Source organism: Ursus maritimus (assembly GCF_017311325.1).
Source record: "Ursus maritimus isolate PB19 chromosome X unlocalized genomic scaffold, ASM1731132v1 scaffold_X1, whole genome shotgun sequence".
Taxonomy (NCBI): Eukaryota; Metazoa; Chordata; class Mammalia; order Carnivora; family Ursidae; genus Ursus; species Ursus maritimus.
The window spans coordinates 39,463,051-39,481,387 of record NW_024423319.1 but is presented as its reverse complement, the minus strand read 5'-3'; the positions used below and the strand labels follow the sequence as shown (position 1 = coordinate 39,481,387).

At 36.4% G+C, this 18,337-nt stretch overlaps 1 protein-coding gene across 1 annotated transcript in view; it reads left to right on the top strand.

Annotated features, from left to right (window-relative positions):
* The window catches only part of COL4A5 (collagen type IV alpha 5 chain), a 252,110-nt gene that overhangs the window by 228,192 nt on the left and 5,581 nt on the right, over nt 1-18,337 (top strand). The window contains exons 43-49 of the mRNA XM_040627518.1: nt 4,825-4,833; nt 7,495-7,628; nt 10,733-10,805; nt 10,927-10,998; nt 11,795-11,923; nt 12,777-12,875; nt 15,285-15,497. Coding sequence (XP_040483452.1) covers nt 4,825-4,833; nt 7,495-7,628; nt 10,733-10,805; nt 10,927-10,998; nt 11,795-11,923; nt 12,777-12,875; nt 15,285-15,497 — 729 coding nt within the window. The remainder of the gene's footprint in view (nt 1-4,824; nt 4,834-7,494; nt 7,629-10,732; nt 10,806-10,926; nt 10,999-11,794; nt 11,924-12,776; nt 12,876-15,284; nt 15,498-18,337) is intronic.

Below are 18,337 nucleotides of genomic sequence, written 5' to 3'. Positions count from 1 at the left end.
TTAATGTAAATGAAATAGAACTACCCTTCAAAAAGACATTCTTTTTTTTAACTTTTTATTTAAATTCCAGTTAGTTAACATACACTGTAAATTAGTTTCAATTACAATTTAGTGATTCAACACTTACAAACAATACCCAGTGCTCATCACAGGAAGTGTACTCCTTAATCCCTATTGCCTGTTTCACAAACCATCAGTTCGTTCTCTATAATTAAAGAGTCTGTTTCTTGGTTTGCCTCTCCTGTCTTTTTTCCCCCATGCTCATTTGTTTTGTTTCTTAAATTCCACATATGAGAGAAATCATATGGTATTTGTCTTTCTCTGGCTGACGTATTTCACTTAGCATAATATTCTCTAGTTCTATCCATGCCATTGCAAATGGCAAGATTTCATTCTTTTTTATGGCTCAGTAATATTCCATTGTGTGTGCATATATATATATATATATTATATATATATATATAATATATAATATTCCATTGTGATCCATTTTACATCTTCTTTATCCACTTATCAGTCTATGGACATTTGGGCTCTTTCCATAGTCTGGCTACTGTAGATAATGCTCCTGTAAACATCCGGGTGCATGTATCCCTTTGAATTAGTGTTCTTGTATTCTTTGGGTAAATACCTAGTAGTGCAATTGCTGAATCATAGGATAGTTCTAGTTTTAACTTTTAAGGAAACTCCATACTGTTTTACACAGTGGCTGCACCAGTTTGCATTCCCATCAACAGTACAGGAGGGTTCCCCTTTCTCCACATCCTTGAAAAGGCGTTCTTTTTTAAACAATAATATGTATTATCAGATCCTGCAAATATGCAATTCTTGACTTGCTGCAACTCTTATAATTTTTCAAACCATCCCATCTTCACATTTTGGGTTGTCACAAAGTTCTAAATTCTCCTGCTATGAAAATGAATTAATAGGTACAGAATTAAAAAATTCCATACAACCAACACAGATTAGAAGCCTCTTAATCTTATTTGAATCATACACATGTAAACCTTACACACCAAAGAACAGTTACCAGGAGCTGTCCAATGAAAAATCGCTGATTCACAGTGAAAGATGTTAACCTAATTAGGAGTAAAAGGAACCACAAATATCTGAATGTGTTTATTATCTCAAGATAAATAGACCTTTTCAAATTTCTGAGGAGTAACTAACATGAGGAAAAAGTATATTTCTGAGTTCTGACTATTGGGAATGGCTGGAAATTTTCTTTTATGAATTAAAAATTCATAATTTTTCAAGATTCTTTTTAGGAAGCCATCTATCTCTATCTGAACAGATTCCTTAGTTACTTACTCCTACTTACTACTCACTCCTTCCACAAACCCCTAATTTCATAGAGACATGGAGTATCCAATCTAGAAGAGACTTAAGTTTTACACTTTTCAAAGAGACATTACTCACTAGACACTTGTTAAAGATGGCAAGACAGGTTTTATTTAAGACTATTACAGTAGGGGAGAGACAGTTGCAATAGGGGAAAGAGACTGAACTCAACTGAATACAACAAGGATAAATGGGGATTTATAGTCAACCAGCACAGTGAGGGGGTCAGTGGATGAAAAGTTACTAACATGAAGCATTAAGGGTAGGTAGATTCTTGCTAAACTGGCCTAATAGCATTCTTGCTAAAGTCAGGCTAAAGACTTAGACATCAAGTTTGGGGATGAGGGACTTGATCAGATATCAACAGTGGGGGGACTGTCTGTAAACTGACTTGCTAAAGGATTCTTGCCAAAACTAGGCTTCAGCATACCAAGAACAGGGCCTAAGGATGAGGCCTAGTTGAGAAGAAGGCTCAGAGGAGCCAATCTAAAATTTAGTCAAGGAGAGAACCTTTGTCACATATGAGAAAGCTGAGGCACAAAGATGTTAAGAAGCTTCCTCAAGGTCATACTGTTAGTCACTGGCATAGTTGGGAATCTGACTTAAGGCTCCCCAGTGCTCTGTTAAGTGTCTGTTTTACTAATAACATATATCATCCTCCAACAAAAGCAGTTTTATGGCTCAGTGCTTATGATCTGGCTTCTTATTCTAGTTATAAATATAATAGGTGGTGAAGCGAAGCTACTTCTGCCATTTTAGGAGACTCTTCATTATAGCAGACTGGACCTTGCCTCCACTCTCTTGTTTTCTGTTACCTCATAAGTTATCTCATAAGTTCCATCAATCCCTATTAACTGCTTCTTGTGTCTCTCCTAAATGGATGTCATCAAAAAGATTAAGACAAGTGCATAGTGTTTAACTATCACCATGATAAAGAGAAAACTTAGGGAATACTTTGAAGTAATTTTGATTACTCCCCTATCTGACTTGCATAGAAGTCTGCTGCCTTGATCACTTCCAGATTTTAGTGTTGGCTAGAAGATTGCTTTCTTCTGAGACACTAGAATATATTCAAAGAAGAAACAGGGAAGTAGCCACATCACTTTAATACTGATTTGACAATGTATTTACCAGATGTACTTTAAATTACATAGTTACTGGAACCTAGTATCTACAGTGTTCTCTTCTTTGCAACAGTTGAAGTCTACAACCTTAAGTGGAAACTGGATTTAAAATTGATGAGCACTGGGTGTTATACGCAACTGATGAATCATTGAACACTACATAGGAAACTAATGATGTACTATATGTTGGCTAATTGAATTTAAATAAAATAAAATTTGCCAATCAATTCATCAGCTTATCTTTAGTTATTACCACTTATGTACAAGACTTTAAGTTTTGTTTTGTTTTGTTAAACTTTCTTAGGTCATTTGAGAAATAATGGATTGAGAGCTTCATGTACAAAATTGACTTGGCATATAACTCATTAAAATTTTACCGCTTAGAAATTAAGATCTTAGGAGTTTTGCTATGATATGATCTGAAGTTTTCCTTGTTACGTACTCAGACCAAAATACATATTTCAGTGGCATTTTTCTAAGCTTTCTTGTTATTGGTCCTTCTATAGCAAATACACATATAAAATTGCTTTACAGGAATGCTATTTTATTTAACTAATTGTGTGGCCAGACTCTCTCAAACTATGGTCTTGAGTCAGTTTGCTGTATGTGGTTTAGAAACCATTTAAACAAACAGAAGCTGATTTTTAGCCTTCTGATTTACAAATTATCAAATGCTTTAAAAGTTTTATTACCTGGCAGTAATAATAATGTTTTGTACTTATGTGACGTGCCACCCTTTACATCATTTAATGCACTTTTATTAAAAGCTCCTTGAAGGCAGAGTGTGGGTGTAGTGAATCTTTGTGTTCCCTGTCTCACCTTGCATCTGGCAGATATCAGGTCTATATTTTTAAAATGGAATTCGATGTTTATTTATTTATTTATTTGTTTATTTATTTATTTATTTATTTATTTATTAGAGAGAGAGAGAGTGCAGCAGGAGGAGCAGTAGGCAAAGGGAGAAGCAGGCTCCCTGCTTAGCAAGGAGCCCGATATGGGACTCGATCCCAGGACCCTGGGATCATGACCCCAGCTGAAGGCAGAGCCAACTGAGCCACCCAGGCATCCCTGGAATTTGATCTTTAAAACAACTGTATGGTGACTAACATAACATAATAAAATATTATAATAAAAAATAAATAAATAAAACAACTGTAAAGGAGGTTAGGGCAGATAACATTGTTCCCATTACGTGGATGAGAAAACAAGCTCAGGGAGATTGAATTGTCCATAGTCCCATTGAGATAAATAGAACCAAGAACAGACCCTAGTTCTTCCAATTCCTGGGATTCAATGCTCTAGCACAATTTATTCTCTCTGCTGACTTCAGTGTTTATAAATCATAGCAAGACTTCTAAGGAAAGGAAACTGTGTTTATAGTTAATTAACATTAATCAAGAGTTGTCCTATTTATAGGCCTTTTATCTTTTTATTTAATGATCCTTCTTTTAATAGTTAATAGCCTGATTTAATATGTGCATTGGATAATAATAAAGTAAATGTGATATTTTCTGTGGTTTGGGGTAGGATATTGCATGTCAAAATATTTTTAATGTACCCCTTCACTGATGGTCTTCACATTTTTGGAAAATTTGGCTCTTTATTATTTTTTTTTGGCTCTTTATTTTAACATTCAGTGGTGAACAAGTACATATTGGCTCTTTCTCTTTGAATAACTCGTTATAAGTAATAATTCACAGAAGAAAGCTTCTTGATGAATTGTGAAAAAAATCAGAATATGGTTTCATAGAATGATTTTCAAAGAAGGAAAATAGAAGTACAGTTGGTAATGGCGATTGTGTACTTTTAATTTCTCTATTTTATCATCTATGATCTTTTATTTTTGTCTAATGAGTCCTTTAAAGTTAACTGTACCTCTTTGAGGTGGTCTGAACATATCAAGAAATTTGCACCTTGAGTTTTTACTAAAGGAAGGCAGAGGCCAAGATAAATGTAAGCATTTATCCACAATTATCCCTTTGTGAAGGGAATGGAAGGCAATCAGCGAAATGGTACTGTCTTACCAACTTCAATGTTTGAGATGCTAACTTTTGGAAAGCCACAGTAGCAGTGTTAACATGATATCTTTAGTAGAGTTTTCCATTTTTTTTGGATTAATGAAAGCAGCTTATTTCCTATAATAAGCTCTATTTGAAAATGTTTGGTTCTCTATACTTCTGTATGGTGCTGTTTGCATACTGATTACACTGTAGGTATGAGAAATACTGGCTAAGAGGATTATTGTTTAACTTGTGCTATAATGTGAACCACTTCTAACTCATAATCTTATTTTGTACTGTGTGATGTCTGATACTGCTAACATCGATCTTTGGGCTTTGGTGAACTCTGATCTTCCCAGGTTTTCAAGGTTAGACTCTTCACTGGTCAATTCTTTTTTTTTTTTAATGTTTTGTATGTATGATAAGAGAAATGCACTTTTTTTTTTGCTGTAACTCAGAAGTCATTGAAGAGGGCTGTTATCCTCAAATACTACCTGCTCTGGTATTTAGCATATTGGTGAAGTTAATGTGACTTGTTTATAATCAAGTTTGAAATGACATTAGGTCTTTGTAGCTTCAATTTTTATAATAGGTAATCCATATGTGAAGACATGTTGAATTTTAAATGGATATACACTTATTGTTATGTTTAAGACTGCATTAAGATTTTTAGACAGGCATCTGGCCTATTTGTAACCTCTGCATATTGATTTTTGTTGCATGATGTTGCTCTGATATGTGTTTATGTGGCTATTTTCAAAAAAGGAAGAAGGTTACCATTGAGTACTATTAAAAATAAAACGTATATGTCCCTGATATCATTAGCAAATCATTAATTTAAATTTGAAGGACTCTGGAATGGCAGACCTGAATTAATAACATGTAAATTTCCCAATATTTTCTTTTAATTGCAGAAAGAACAATTCTCATAACATGCCTGTTTTTTTTCAAATATTCTGATAACTTTTCAGACTGGGGAAAAGGATCATAAAAGATTCTCTTTTTTTCCCCATCTTAATCTTACTTCCTCATTGTTAGGCTGATTAACAGAGTGTTTATTTTTTTTTCCTAATAAGACGATTTGCTACCTGATTTCTAGTCCAAATTATACATTATGGATGAAATAATTTTGCTTAGAAAACCCTATCTAGGGGTGTGAACTCAGCAGTTGCTCTTGTTTGTTTATTTTAGTGCAAAATACTCCAGCCCTTTCTTTATGATTGGGAAGGGAATTTCTAAGCGTGTCTGTCTGGTTGCTGGACTTGGGCGACTATATAATTTAAACTGTTTAAAGATAAAACAGTTGTACTGTTGTGGACCTGCTTCCTCTTTCTCATGTGCCAGATAGAATAGTGTTATATTATGAAATCACATAGAAATAGCTGAAAGATTTAAAATGGTCTCATATTTTAAAGGTATGTTCTTACTTTCGGTTTTACAAATAATGAAGGTAATAGTAGTAATAATAATTTTTGAAAACCTCTTACATAATTCTTAGTATGTACCAGGCACCATGTTAAGTAATTTTACATATTATCTCATTTAATCCTTGGATCAACCTGATGAAGTAGGTACTATTCTTATTTCTATTTTAAAGAGGAGGAAATTGAGGCCAAGGAGATTAATAAACTTCCTAAGGTCTAACAGCTAATAATTATTGAAGCTGGGATTCCAACCCAGCCTTCCAGCTCCAGAGTCCAGCATTCTTAATCCATATGCCGTCCTGCCTTGTTAGCATGCAGTCATTTATTCTGGGTCTTAAGAGTATTGGAAGGGAACTAAAGTCTGAATTTTAATCTCAGATCAGAAAGATGACCCTTTGTCCATGGGTAAGCATAAACTCAAGTATTCTAAATTCATTTGCCTAGGTTATTTCCTTCAAAAGTAATCACTATATACCTTGCTTTTTTGTTGAAACCAATGAAAAACTAAGATCACCAAAGGAGAAAATGTGTAAGTGCTAACTGTTGCCTGTTCATTATTTAGTGCTTCATAATTAGTTTCTTAAGGCAGAACTAGTTGGTCTTAGCTTCAGCCACTGCCTAGCAAGCAAGTAACAGCTTTTTCCTACCTAGTGACAAAAGATGTAGCCACTGATAGATCTTGTTGGTTGTTTAATGGACCTGATACCTCTATTTAAAATGAGAAGTTAAAAAGATAGTATAAGGAAAAGAGCTTAGCAAAATCCTCTTTTAAATAATTTTATTTATTCACAAGACATATGCAGAATTTTTTTCCAGAAATATTTAAAATGCAAAGAATATGAAAACATGTTTAAAATAAATTCAGAAGTACTATATTGAATTAATAAATTTCTGACACCAAAGTATTACCATGTATTAGTAAGCATGTCACTAAAATCAAACAGCTTGCTTAAGTAACTATCTTAATTGCATAGTAATAAAAGCTGAATGAAACTACTTACAAGTACTACTTACAAAATAACTACATAAAAGTAAAGCAATCTACTGTTAATCACAATGAGACAAATGGCTTGAATCCCTGATTGCACTACAGTAGTGATTCTTAAAGTGTGGTCTGGAACCAGCAGCTTTAGTTACGGGGCACTTGTTAGAATGTACATTTGTGGGCCCATCCCCAGCCTTTCTGAATCCTAAACTCTGGGAGTGAGCCCAGGAATCTGTTTTAACAAACTCTCCAGTGGCTTTGATGTGTGCTCCAATTTGAGAACAGTGCCCTATGTATGGTGCTTGTTTCTTTTCACTTAAGTGAAACACTTAGGGATTACAGAAGCAGTCTTTATTATAATGTCCTGTCTTTAAATATGAGCTTATTAGATTTAATGTATAATAAAATGCAAACTAAAAGGGACTGCAGAACAGTGTTGATAACAAAAAGAACCCAGCCCAATTTATATTAGAGAGTCAGCATAAGTCTGTATGTTTTGATGTAGTCTGGACTTTATCCTGCAAACTAATAGGATTTAGAAGACTGGTATTTCAGAAGCCAGGCTTTTCTACTACTCTTGTGCTATACTGAAATATGGACATTTGTTGTGCATTGTCAAGGTCTACCAGGTCCAGAAGGTCCCCGAGGTCTCCCTGGAAATGGAGGTATTAAAGGAGAGAGAGGAAACCCAGGCCAACCTGGGCAACCTGGTGTGCCTGGTTTGAAAGGAGATCAAGGACCACCAGGACAACAGGTAGGAAATGGGAGTAGAAATTTGATGATGAGAAAGGGGGTTTGCATTCAAAATGGGACTTCTAAGCTGCATTTTTTTTAAATCTTTTTTTTTAAAGATTTTATTTATTTATTTGACAGAGATAGAGACAGCCAGCGAGAGAGGGAACACAAGCAGGGGGAGTGGGAGAGGAAGAAGCAGGCTCGTAGCAGAGGAGCCTGATGTGGGGCTCAATCCCATAACGCCGGGATCACGCCCTGAGCCGAAGGCAGACGCTTAACCGCTGTGCCACCCAGGCGCTCCATAAGCTGCATTATTTTTATTAGTATTTACTGGTCAAGGCTCTATGCATGCCTCACTAGTGAATTACAAAGGAAGATAAAGGCAAGTTTTCTATCTTCTTCCAACTAACGGGACTTAGCTACTTTATAGTTAAAGGGTTCCTCAGAAGATATTTTACCTGGAGTCATTGCTATGTATGTCATTTAGGTTTGAGAAACATTCATTTCAGTGAAAGCAAATTCATAAAAGCAGACGCATATATCAGAACATTACATGTGGATGAGACCATTCATAGGAAGTAATTATAGTTGAGTGGGGATATTTTAGACTTTGAAATTAGATAGAGTTAGGTTCAAATTTCAGCTCCACTGTATGCTTCTGCTTTGTGTCTATGAGGAATGCAGATAGACACTTTAGGTTTCTGTCTTCACCTGTAAAAAGGGAATAATAACATATCCCCACATTTGTATTCATGTACTTTCCACATTGGTTTGAGTAACCCAGAAAGTCACATGCTTCTTTATGGATCATTAACACTTCTTGCATTCATTCAGGAGGATTGTTGTTAGATATCACAACCAACACAACCTGGGCTCAATCTTTTAACTGTGATGACTGCTTTATAGCAGAAAAAAGAAAAAAAAAACATCTATAACAGTAGTCCTTAAAGCTTTCCAACAACTAACCTTTTTTCCTCATGTCATCACTATTCTAGACACACACTCTTAAAATTTGAGTCATCTCTTTATTCATTCTCTACTTACTCCCTCCTCATTCATTTCCCAGGTGCTTCCAGTTTATATGTCTCTATGCCTGATTCAAGACTACTGCCTGATAACAACGTTTTATAAATCTAGTATTATCAAGTTCTATTCATTTTCTTTTGTGCAGTTTAGTTCTTACATTTGCACCTTTTCTAATTTTTAAATGGAAATAACATTAAACACAGAAAAATTCCAAGAATGGTAAAAAAAAAACAACAAAACCTTTCATGTATCATTTACCCAGATGTACTAGTTGTTAATGTTTTGCCCCATATTTATGTGTGCATATATATATATGTATATATATATGAAACATTTGAGAATAAGTTATAACTGTCATGCCTTTTTATCACTAAATACTTCACTGCATGAGATTTCCTAAAATTAAAGATATTCTTTTATATAATAACAGCACAGTTATCAACTTCAGGAAACTGAACATTAATAAAACTTTTATTTCTACTTTACATATTCTAATTGTGTCAGTTGCCCTTGTAATTGCCCTTGATTACATTGTTTTCCTCCAGCATAGACCAAATTATGCATTGCATTTAACTGTCATATCACTTTATGCTCCCTCAATCTGAAACAGTTGCTAAACAATTTTTTAAAATTTCATGATCTTGACGCTGTTGAAGAAATGTAGCCCCTTCCCGTTTTTATTTTTTATTTTTATTTTTTAAGATCTATGTATTTATTTGAGGGGGGAGGGGCATAGGGAGAGGGAGAGAGAATCCCAAGCCGACTCTGTGCTGAGCATGGAGCCCGACATGGGGCTCATCTCACAACACTGACATCATGACCTGAGCCAAAATCAAGAGTTGGGTGCTTAACAGAGTAAGCCACCAGGTCCCCCGCCATGCCATTTTTTAAAACAGAATGTTCCTTCTTTTGCCTGCTATTTCTTCGTTCTAGTTATGCATCCCCAGCTGAAATACCACATGAGTGATGTTGTGTCCTCCATTAGATGTTTAGGCCCACAATGTTCATCTGCCCCTCATTGGTGATCTCAATTTTGATCATTCCAACAGGTTGTTATCTGGTTTCTCCATTGCATGGTTACTAGTCTTCCCCTTGTAACGAATAAGCAAAACTATGGAAAGGCACATTAAAAGCATGCAAATATACTGCTCCTCATCAAAATTTCATCAAAATAGATATTTAATATCTATTTATGATTTTTGCCTCAACCAACCAATGTAGTGGTTGAATATAGTGAATAGTGGCAAATGATGATTTTCTAACTCTAGCACTACCTCCACATATACCAGTTGGCCCTTGAGTAAGCAAAGCCTCCCTTCTCTTCCATGTATTATCTATTTATTATTAGTATGGACTCATAAATTCTCTTTTAATGATTTATAATTTTTAAACCATTGTTGTCTATTCTGATGCTCAAATTATCCTGGATTTGGAAAATTCTTCAAGCTGGATACTGTCTTTCTAACATGCCCTCCTTTTTAAACCATTTCTTACATTTTGGAATATGTTCCAAGTTTGCCCCTTTTTCAGTCCTACTGATAAAAGTTTCAGTGTCCCACATTTATTCTTCCTTTAAGGACGTACATTCTAGACTTATTCTCAACTCTTCTTCTTCCCAGTTTTCCTGGCTCTCAAACCCAATTAATTAACAGGCCCTGCTATATTTTTTGCTAAGTCTTGCAGACTTTATCATTTCTGTATGTGTGATTCTAACCCAAGCATTTATCACCTCAGTGCTATGCTAAAAAAAGTGCCTTTGTGCCTGATAATAAAATAATAGCTGCCATTTATTAAGTATACACACTACGTGCCAATCAGTTTTCCAAGTACTTAATATGAGCTATCTCATTTAATCCTCACAAAAAAACCCCATGAAGTAGACACTATTATTTTCTCTATGTTAGAGGTGAGAAAACTACAAATCAAAGAGGTTAAATAATCACCTCAAGGTCACACAAGCTAGTAAGGGGCACAATTGGGATTTGAATCCTAGAAGTTTGAGTCTAGAGCAAGTGCTATCAATGAATATGAATATTGTGTAACCTCACTCTCTCCCCCTCCAATTTTTTTCTAAAATTAATGATTTTGTTTGTTCAGGGTAATCCTGGTCGACCAGGTCTCAATGGAATGAAAGGAGATCCTGGTCTCCCTGGTGTTCCAGGATTTCCAGGTATTTGAAGGCATGTTTTTATATTAAATTCCTTGGGATAAGATACCCATTTTCTGATTTGACTGGGCAAATGCTATGGCCCTATTGCTTTGCGGTGCCATTGTATGTACCTTCTTTGCAGGCATGAAGGGACCCAGTGGAATACCTGGTTCAGCTGGCCCTGAGGGGGATCCAGGACTTGTTGGCCCCCCAGGTAAGAATTACTCAGGAGCTACTTATACCTGATTCTTAAACACATTAAAGAATTTGAAAGTTTGCATGCTGTCTTTGAACTAAACTTTTAGAGTCTCAATCCCCAAAAACTGAAAGCAAGTAGGCAAAACTCTCCCTCTATTTACTGATCTCTCAACCTCTCTATTTTATTAAGGAAATATTGAGACCAGAGCTTTTAAGTTTAAGATGGATGCAGGACTAACAAGAATGCTTCATTAAAATTTTCATTAGATTTTATACTAACTTTCCCATATTCAGTTGAACAGATTATAAGAGCAAGTCATTTTTAATTGAAAATATTTTTAATATGAATATAGTTCTTTTGCTGGAGACTTATAAGAAGTTTCCCGTAAACTGAAATAGGACATCTGCTAAATTCTCTTACTAGTTCAGTGGGACACCTGACAAGCACAACAAACTAGAACTGCAAATGATGTTAGAATCTGAATGGACTTGTCAGGAAATAGAATTATCTTCCCCTGACACCAGTGTTCACAGATTTGTAATAGATTAGACTTTCTAGTAACCAAGTCATGCTTCAGGGCTTGAAAATAGGAACAATAGGCCTAATTTTTCCAGTGACCCTAAGGAAATTATTTATTTTTTCAGTCTTCAGGGTGAGATGATGGCTTTCCCAAACAGATTTCTGTTGGACATGGCAACATTTCAACGCATGTAACTTGTTTCTTTTGCACCAATTTTTATTCTGACCTTAGGACACTTTGGCATCCATTCCTTCTGGCCTTTCTCTTTCCTACCTTCATTTTGCCTCTTAGGTCCCCCTGGATTACCTGGTCCTTCAGGACAGAGTATTATAATCAAAGGAGATGTTGGTCCACCAGGGATCCCAGGCCAGCCTGGATTAAAAGGTCTACCAGGACTACCAGGACCTCAAGGCTTACCAGGTGCCTTTGCAGATCATCTTTCTAAGCCTTATCTATTTGAGAACATTCCCCTAGTTCTCCTTTTACTTGTCACAGTTTGTCTCTGAGAAGAGGAGTCTCAACAACTAGTAGAATACCAGACCACCACAGATTCCATTTCCTTTTTTCTTAAAAATGTTAATTTCTCATGCCCTAATTTCCTTTAGGCCCAGTCTAATCTTTTCTAGCCAGTTCTTCTGGCTATTCTAATTTGAATGATTAGGTTAATGATATTAAAAACTTTGTAATGAAATTAACATGCATTTAAGATTTGGTGCTTTCTCTATCCCAAGAACAGTATCTGGTATCTCTATAGCAGAAGGATAGAAGGCTAATTTGGTGAGCCATCAGCTCCCCACTGTGAGGCCTCGTGATTTTTAAACTAATTCCTGTCTAGTTGACCATTTGACTGTATGCTTGCAGCCAATTTTGATTATACAAGAAAGCTAGAAACTAACTTCAGTCTTTCTCATTTATTAAGTGGTTGGTTGTCAGTCTTTCCATAAACTAAGTGTACCAGGCAGTAACAACCTTACCTATGGTGGGGCAGATAACAAAAGTTGGACCTTGCACTCCTGTTTTGTTCTGAGGCAAAGAGAACACAACTGCCATATTATGGGAATCTCCACAGAGACAAACTGATTGTTTAAAACTAAAGTTAAATCTTTGTCTGCTTCTTTTGTCCCAGGCTTGAGCTATTCCTTTATGTATCAGGTTAAGGACAAGGCCAGACTATGAATTTAGTGACATTCAAGGACCTTAAGTTTCCTAGATCTGTCTGGTTATGGAATTATTATACCCATATTTGAAGATCATTTTTTTTTTATTACCGTAGGTCCAATTGGCCCTCCAGGAGATCCAGGACGCAATGGACTCCCTGGCTTTGATGGTGCAGGAGGGCGCAAAGGAGACCCAGGTTTGCCAGGCCAGCCAGGTGAGACAAATAAAACACTGCTGTTGATAGTAGTCTCAAGTCTGAGAGACCTCTAGACGTCCAACTGAAGCTGTGAGAGTTTTTCTCTTGGGAGAGTATAACTAGCTGGTGAATCTGTTGCTGGGGGAAAGTAGGACAGCACATACAAGGAGATTTGCCAGTGTAAGAAAAGCATAGAGAGCTTGTTTTTATTTATGTGTTTAGAGCACTGGAAAACAGTTTTTCCTCAAGATGAGGTTTTTTCCAGGTATTCACTGTACTTACCTGTTCTGATAATTTTCAATATGTTGATTTAAATCCCATGATCATCTTGAAACTATTGTGAATCTTTCCACATTTGAAAATATGACAACAGAGTGTAATTTCCCCCGTAAAATTCAGTAATACGGTTGTAAGGTTTGTAAAGTTTAAAGTGCTCCCCATAGAGCTTTGAGAGTCAGAGTGGCATCTTATACTGAGATGACAAATTGATTTTCAGGTTTTTAGTTCATTCATTAACAGGTGTTCTTGATAATATTGTATCTGGTACCCACTAGATTTCCAGTATGTTCTCAAGCTACTTCCAAAAAGAATTTGAGTCACCTTGCCATAAAAAATAGAGAGGCGCTTAATAGACATATTCCAAAGAAGAGATACAGATGGCAACAGACACATGAAAAGATGCCTGGCATCACTAATCATCAGGGAAATACAAATCAAAACAACAATGGGCTATCCCCTTATATGTATCAGAATGGCTAGAATCAAAAAGACAAGAAATAACAAGGGTTGGCAAGGACATAGAGAAAAAGAAACCCTCATGCACTATTGATAAGAATGCAAACTGGTACAGCCACTGTGGAAAACAGTATAGAGGTTCCTCAAAAAATTAAAAATAGAATTACCACATGATCCAGTAATTTCCACTACTGGGTATTTACCCAAAGAAAACAAAACACTAATTCAAAAAGATATACCCACCCCTTTGTTTATTGTAGCATCATTTGCAATAGCCAAGATATGGAAGCAACCCAAGTTTCCATCGATAGATGAATGGATAAAGTAGAAGTGGTGTGTGTGTGTGTGTGTGTGTGTGTGTGTGTGTGTGTAAGGAATATTACTTAGCCATAAAAAAGAATGAGATCTTGTCATTTACAACAACATGGATGGACCTAGAGGGTATAATGCTAAGTGAAATAAGTCAGAGAGAGAAAGATAAATACCATATGAGTTCACTCATTTGTGGAATTTAAGAAACAAACAAATGAACAAAGGAAAAAAGAGACAAATAAAAAACCAGACTCTTAAATACAGAGAACAAACCGATGGGTACCAGAAGGGGGGAGGTGTGTCGGGGGGGTGAGTGAAATAGATAAAGGGGATTAAGAGTGCTTACTTATCATGACGAGCACTGAGTAATGTATAGGATTGTTGAATCACAATGTCGTATATCTGAAGTGAATATATTCTATTCACTATTGGTCAACTATACTTCAATTAAAAAAATTAAAAACACACTGAAGTAAGATTGCTAAAGCAGAAATAAGAGATCATAAACTCAGTAGGTTTTTAATATGTGTTAGCAACTCTAGACAATATAAATATAACTCTAAATGATATAAACATAAAGAATATTTATTGGCAAAAAATATCAGTGGCAGCAAGCCAGACTAGTAATACCTATGGCCTTCCTGGAACCAATACCCTACCATTTCATTAACTGTCAAGCAGGGAAGAAACAAGTTAGTGTCATCTTCATCACATATGGGCATTGCTGTGAAGTTTCCCCAAAATGAGAATGCATATACACAGTGGTAAAAGGCCCGTCTATAAAGAGAATTTTAAAATAGGTGCAAATAAAGAGACTAAACAGAGAATGGGAACCAGTGGTAAATTGAAAATAGACATTTTGAAAAGGCTGCTTTAGTAGTGCCCTGCCTATTCTCTAAACAAAAAGGTATGCCTGAGAATAATTCCCCAGACAGATTCAAAGGAAAATGGTTTTTAGCACTGAAACTGGCAGGCTGATGGCAACCACACTCTTCCTTTCTCGCTGATGAACAAAACAGCAGACTGAAATTTTGTCTTGGGGTTTGGACTCCTTTAGTAGAGCAAAAGACTAGATAACACACAGACTTCCCAAATAAGCATCACTTCTTCCCATCTAATGTCCCATCACCCGGTACTCATTTAGTGCCTAATGTTGTCAACCAATTCCATTAGAAAAAATATATATTTAAATCTCTTTAAGGGCAGGGACCATATTTTATTTATCTCCAAATCCATGCTATCTGACAATACCTTAATAGGCACTCTATAAATATGGACTTAATTAACGAATCAAATGAGATCATAATGTTTTGTCAGTAGCCATAATAGGAGGATCAGAGCTCACTTAAATTTTGTATACTGATGATTCCATGGAAATAGGTACCCGTGGTTTGGATGGTCCCCCTGGACCAGATGGAATGCAAGGTCCCCCAGGTCCTCCAGGAACTTCCTCTATTGCCCATGGATTCCTCATCACACGTCACAGCCAGACAACAGATGCACCACAATGCCCACATGGAACTGTACAAATTTATGAAGGCTTTTCTCTCCTGTATGTTCAAGGAAATAAAAGAGCTCACGGTCAAGACTTGGGTGAGATAACTGGCATCTTATTTTTTACTATGTATTCTGTTTTGAAAATTCCATTGGGTTCTGGAGTAGCCATGGACAAAGTGTATCTCTCTATTTTTGGGGGGCTTCCAAATTGAAGACCATGTCAAGGGCAGGTAAATATATTCACTGTAAGTTTTAAATAAATAATACGTTACTCTAAAAGCATTAGTTAGCTAGTGTGAGGTACAATTCTTGGCCTAAAGCAGCACATTTGGGGAAAGGCCACGTGTACTCTCTGTTAGCTTAGTTATTAAGGAAACCGATTTCCTGGGCTCCCTATGGTATAGCAGTTGCTTAAGTGGTCAGTGTTTATTCACAGGAGATAGTTTTTTCTTTTCTGACACTGGTCTCATCAAGTTGAAAGGTACGTTCTGAAGAGAATCTTGAATCAAAGAAAGTAAGGTCATTTCTTAATTATGCTAGCTTATAGTTCCTAAAAATAAGTGTCTTAGCTTTGTAAAGTATTATCAGAGTAGATTAAAACTATGCAAAGCACCATATTTCTATATAAAATATACTTCATTTAATGTGTTCCCGTGCATCTTCTCTATACTGTGGTAGACAGATTGGTTGATGGGATGAGACTGGACTGGATGACTCTCAAGAGCTCTTCCAATCCTCAACATTTCTTTTTGTGGAATTTTGACTTTGGATTTCAAAGCCTGATTGTTTGACCTGCGGCTGCCAGTTTTAGGGATCATTATCCCATTTGTCTCCGCAAAGACATTTAAGAAGATAGTCTGGGCTCCCAGTTTCTGGGGTCTCTATAGTAAGAGGCTTCCTGAAGTCTCTTTATTTTTTTTAAATTTTATTTATTTATTTGACAGAGATAGAGACAGCCAGCGAGAGAGGGAACACAAGCAGGGGGAGTGGGAGAGGAAGAAGCAGGCTCCCAGCGGAGGAGCCTGATGTGGGGCTCAATCCCAGAATGCCGGGATCACTCCCTGAGCTGAAGGCAGACGCTTAATGACTGAGCCACCCAGGCGCCCCTCTTTATATTTTTTTTATAATAACTTTTTATTATGTTATGTTAATCACCATACAGTACATCCCCAATTTTTGATGCAATGTTCCATGATTCATTACTTGCGTATAACACCCAGTGCACCATGCAATATGTGCCCTCCTTAATACCCATCACCGGTCTATCCCAGTCCCCCACCTCCCTCCCCTCTGAAGCCCTCAGTTTGTTTCCCAGAGTCCACAGTCTCTCATGGTCTCTTTAGCTAGGCTGTTTTGTGAAAACAGTTCTGCAGCAACAGAGACCTCCAGAGGTCTTCTCTACTCACTCTGTTCCCAGGGCATGTGGCCACACCTGCCAGGCAGTGCTGGCCCACCAGAGTAGGCATCTCCACTGACATGGAAGCCAAGAGTCACAGGTCATTTTATGAAGCCAGATAAAGGAGGAGTTTGCCCGCCAACTTTCTTCTCCCTCCTCTACTTTTCTCTGTCTCCTTTTCATCTTTCCTCTGCTATTTTTCCTTCCCACATTTACTTTCTTTGGGTAGCATCTCCTTTTTCTAATTTTATAATTGACAAATCTTCACGGTGAAAATATTCTTATTTTTTACGTAAATCTCTTTAGTCTTCCTCCCATAAAATTCTTCTCCTTTTAGGCCATTCTCTCTTCATTATCAGAGTCTTAACTGATACCTAAATCAAGCTTGTAAACTTAAAATCCCTGACTATCAAGTCAGGGAACCATTAGAAGTTTTTGAGCACTGTGAAATTAAAAAATGTAATTCAAAGAGAAAATGGAATCTTCTATCCAGTATGTCACTGTAACTTTTCAAAATGCATGTATTTGGTCAAACAAGGGCTGTCATACTATGCATTCAGACTTGGAGGCTACAAACTGGCCCTGACTCAGGGACAGTATAGGCCTCAGACATGGGAAGGCCATGATTTAGGGCCCAAGATCCCAAGGGGGATCCCAGATTGCAGAGTCTCTTCTATGGCTCACACAGGGATCAAATTGGAGAGAGTTTGATAGCCAAGCAAAGAATAGAGGCAGCTATAGCTTTGATGTTAAAGAAACGATCCTCTGATCAAATAAATACAGTCTATGTTGGATTAGTAAAATGATTATGGTGTGTAAAAAAGAAGGTGGAGGTAACAGATGGAATACTAAAACTGTTCTGTATAGGAGCAAAAAAAATACTAAGAATCATTAGACTATTAAATCCTTACGGTTTTGGAAAATGGGAGGCATTGAAAATTCATGGGATTTTTCTTCAGAATTTTCTCTGAAAATTTGGAGACCATACAGAATTCTGCATCATTGTGTGCCGTCTAAAACACAGATGCAACAAAACACCTCTGTTCTCATCATTGTGGGCCTTTCTTTCATGTACCTTTTCCTTTTCTTTTCTTTCTGAGACCAAGGATATCTCCAGCCATGTCCTCAATTAGGCAGTAATGTGAGTTTTATTTTTAAATTACTTTATAAATAAAAAAGCACTTTGATTTCCATTCTCCAATTTGATTTTCACAACTATGATCAAGAAAGATATAGGACAAGTATTATTTTCTTATATTTTACACACAAAAAAACTGGCTAAGAGGTTAAGTGACTAATTCAAACCTACACACTCAATGATGGAGATAAGAATTGAATCCAACATCTCCCAGTGCTAAATCCATCCATTTTCAATTATGCCAATTTGTCATTCACTCTCACATGACCTTGAGTTAGTTACCTTTCTCTGAGCCAGTTTTTTTACTCTGAAAAAAGAATTAATTAGGCGAAATCAATGATTTTCAACCTGGGGAACTTTTGAAAAGATTCCTAGACCCATTGCAAACCTCTTATATAAAAA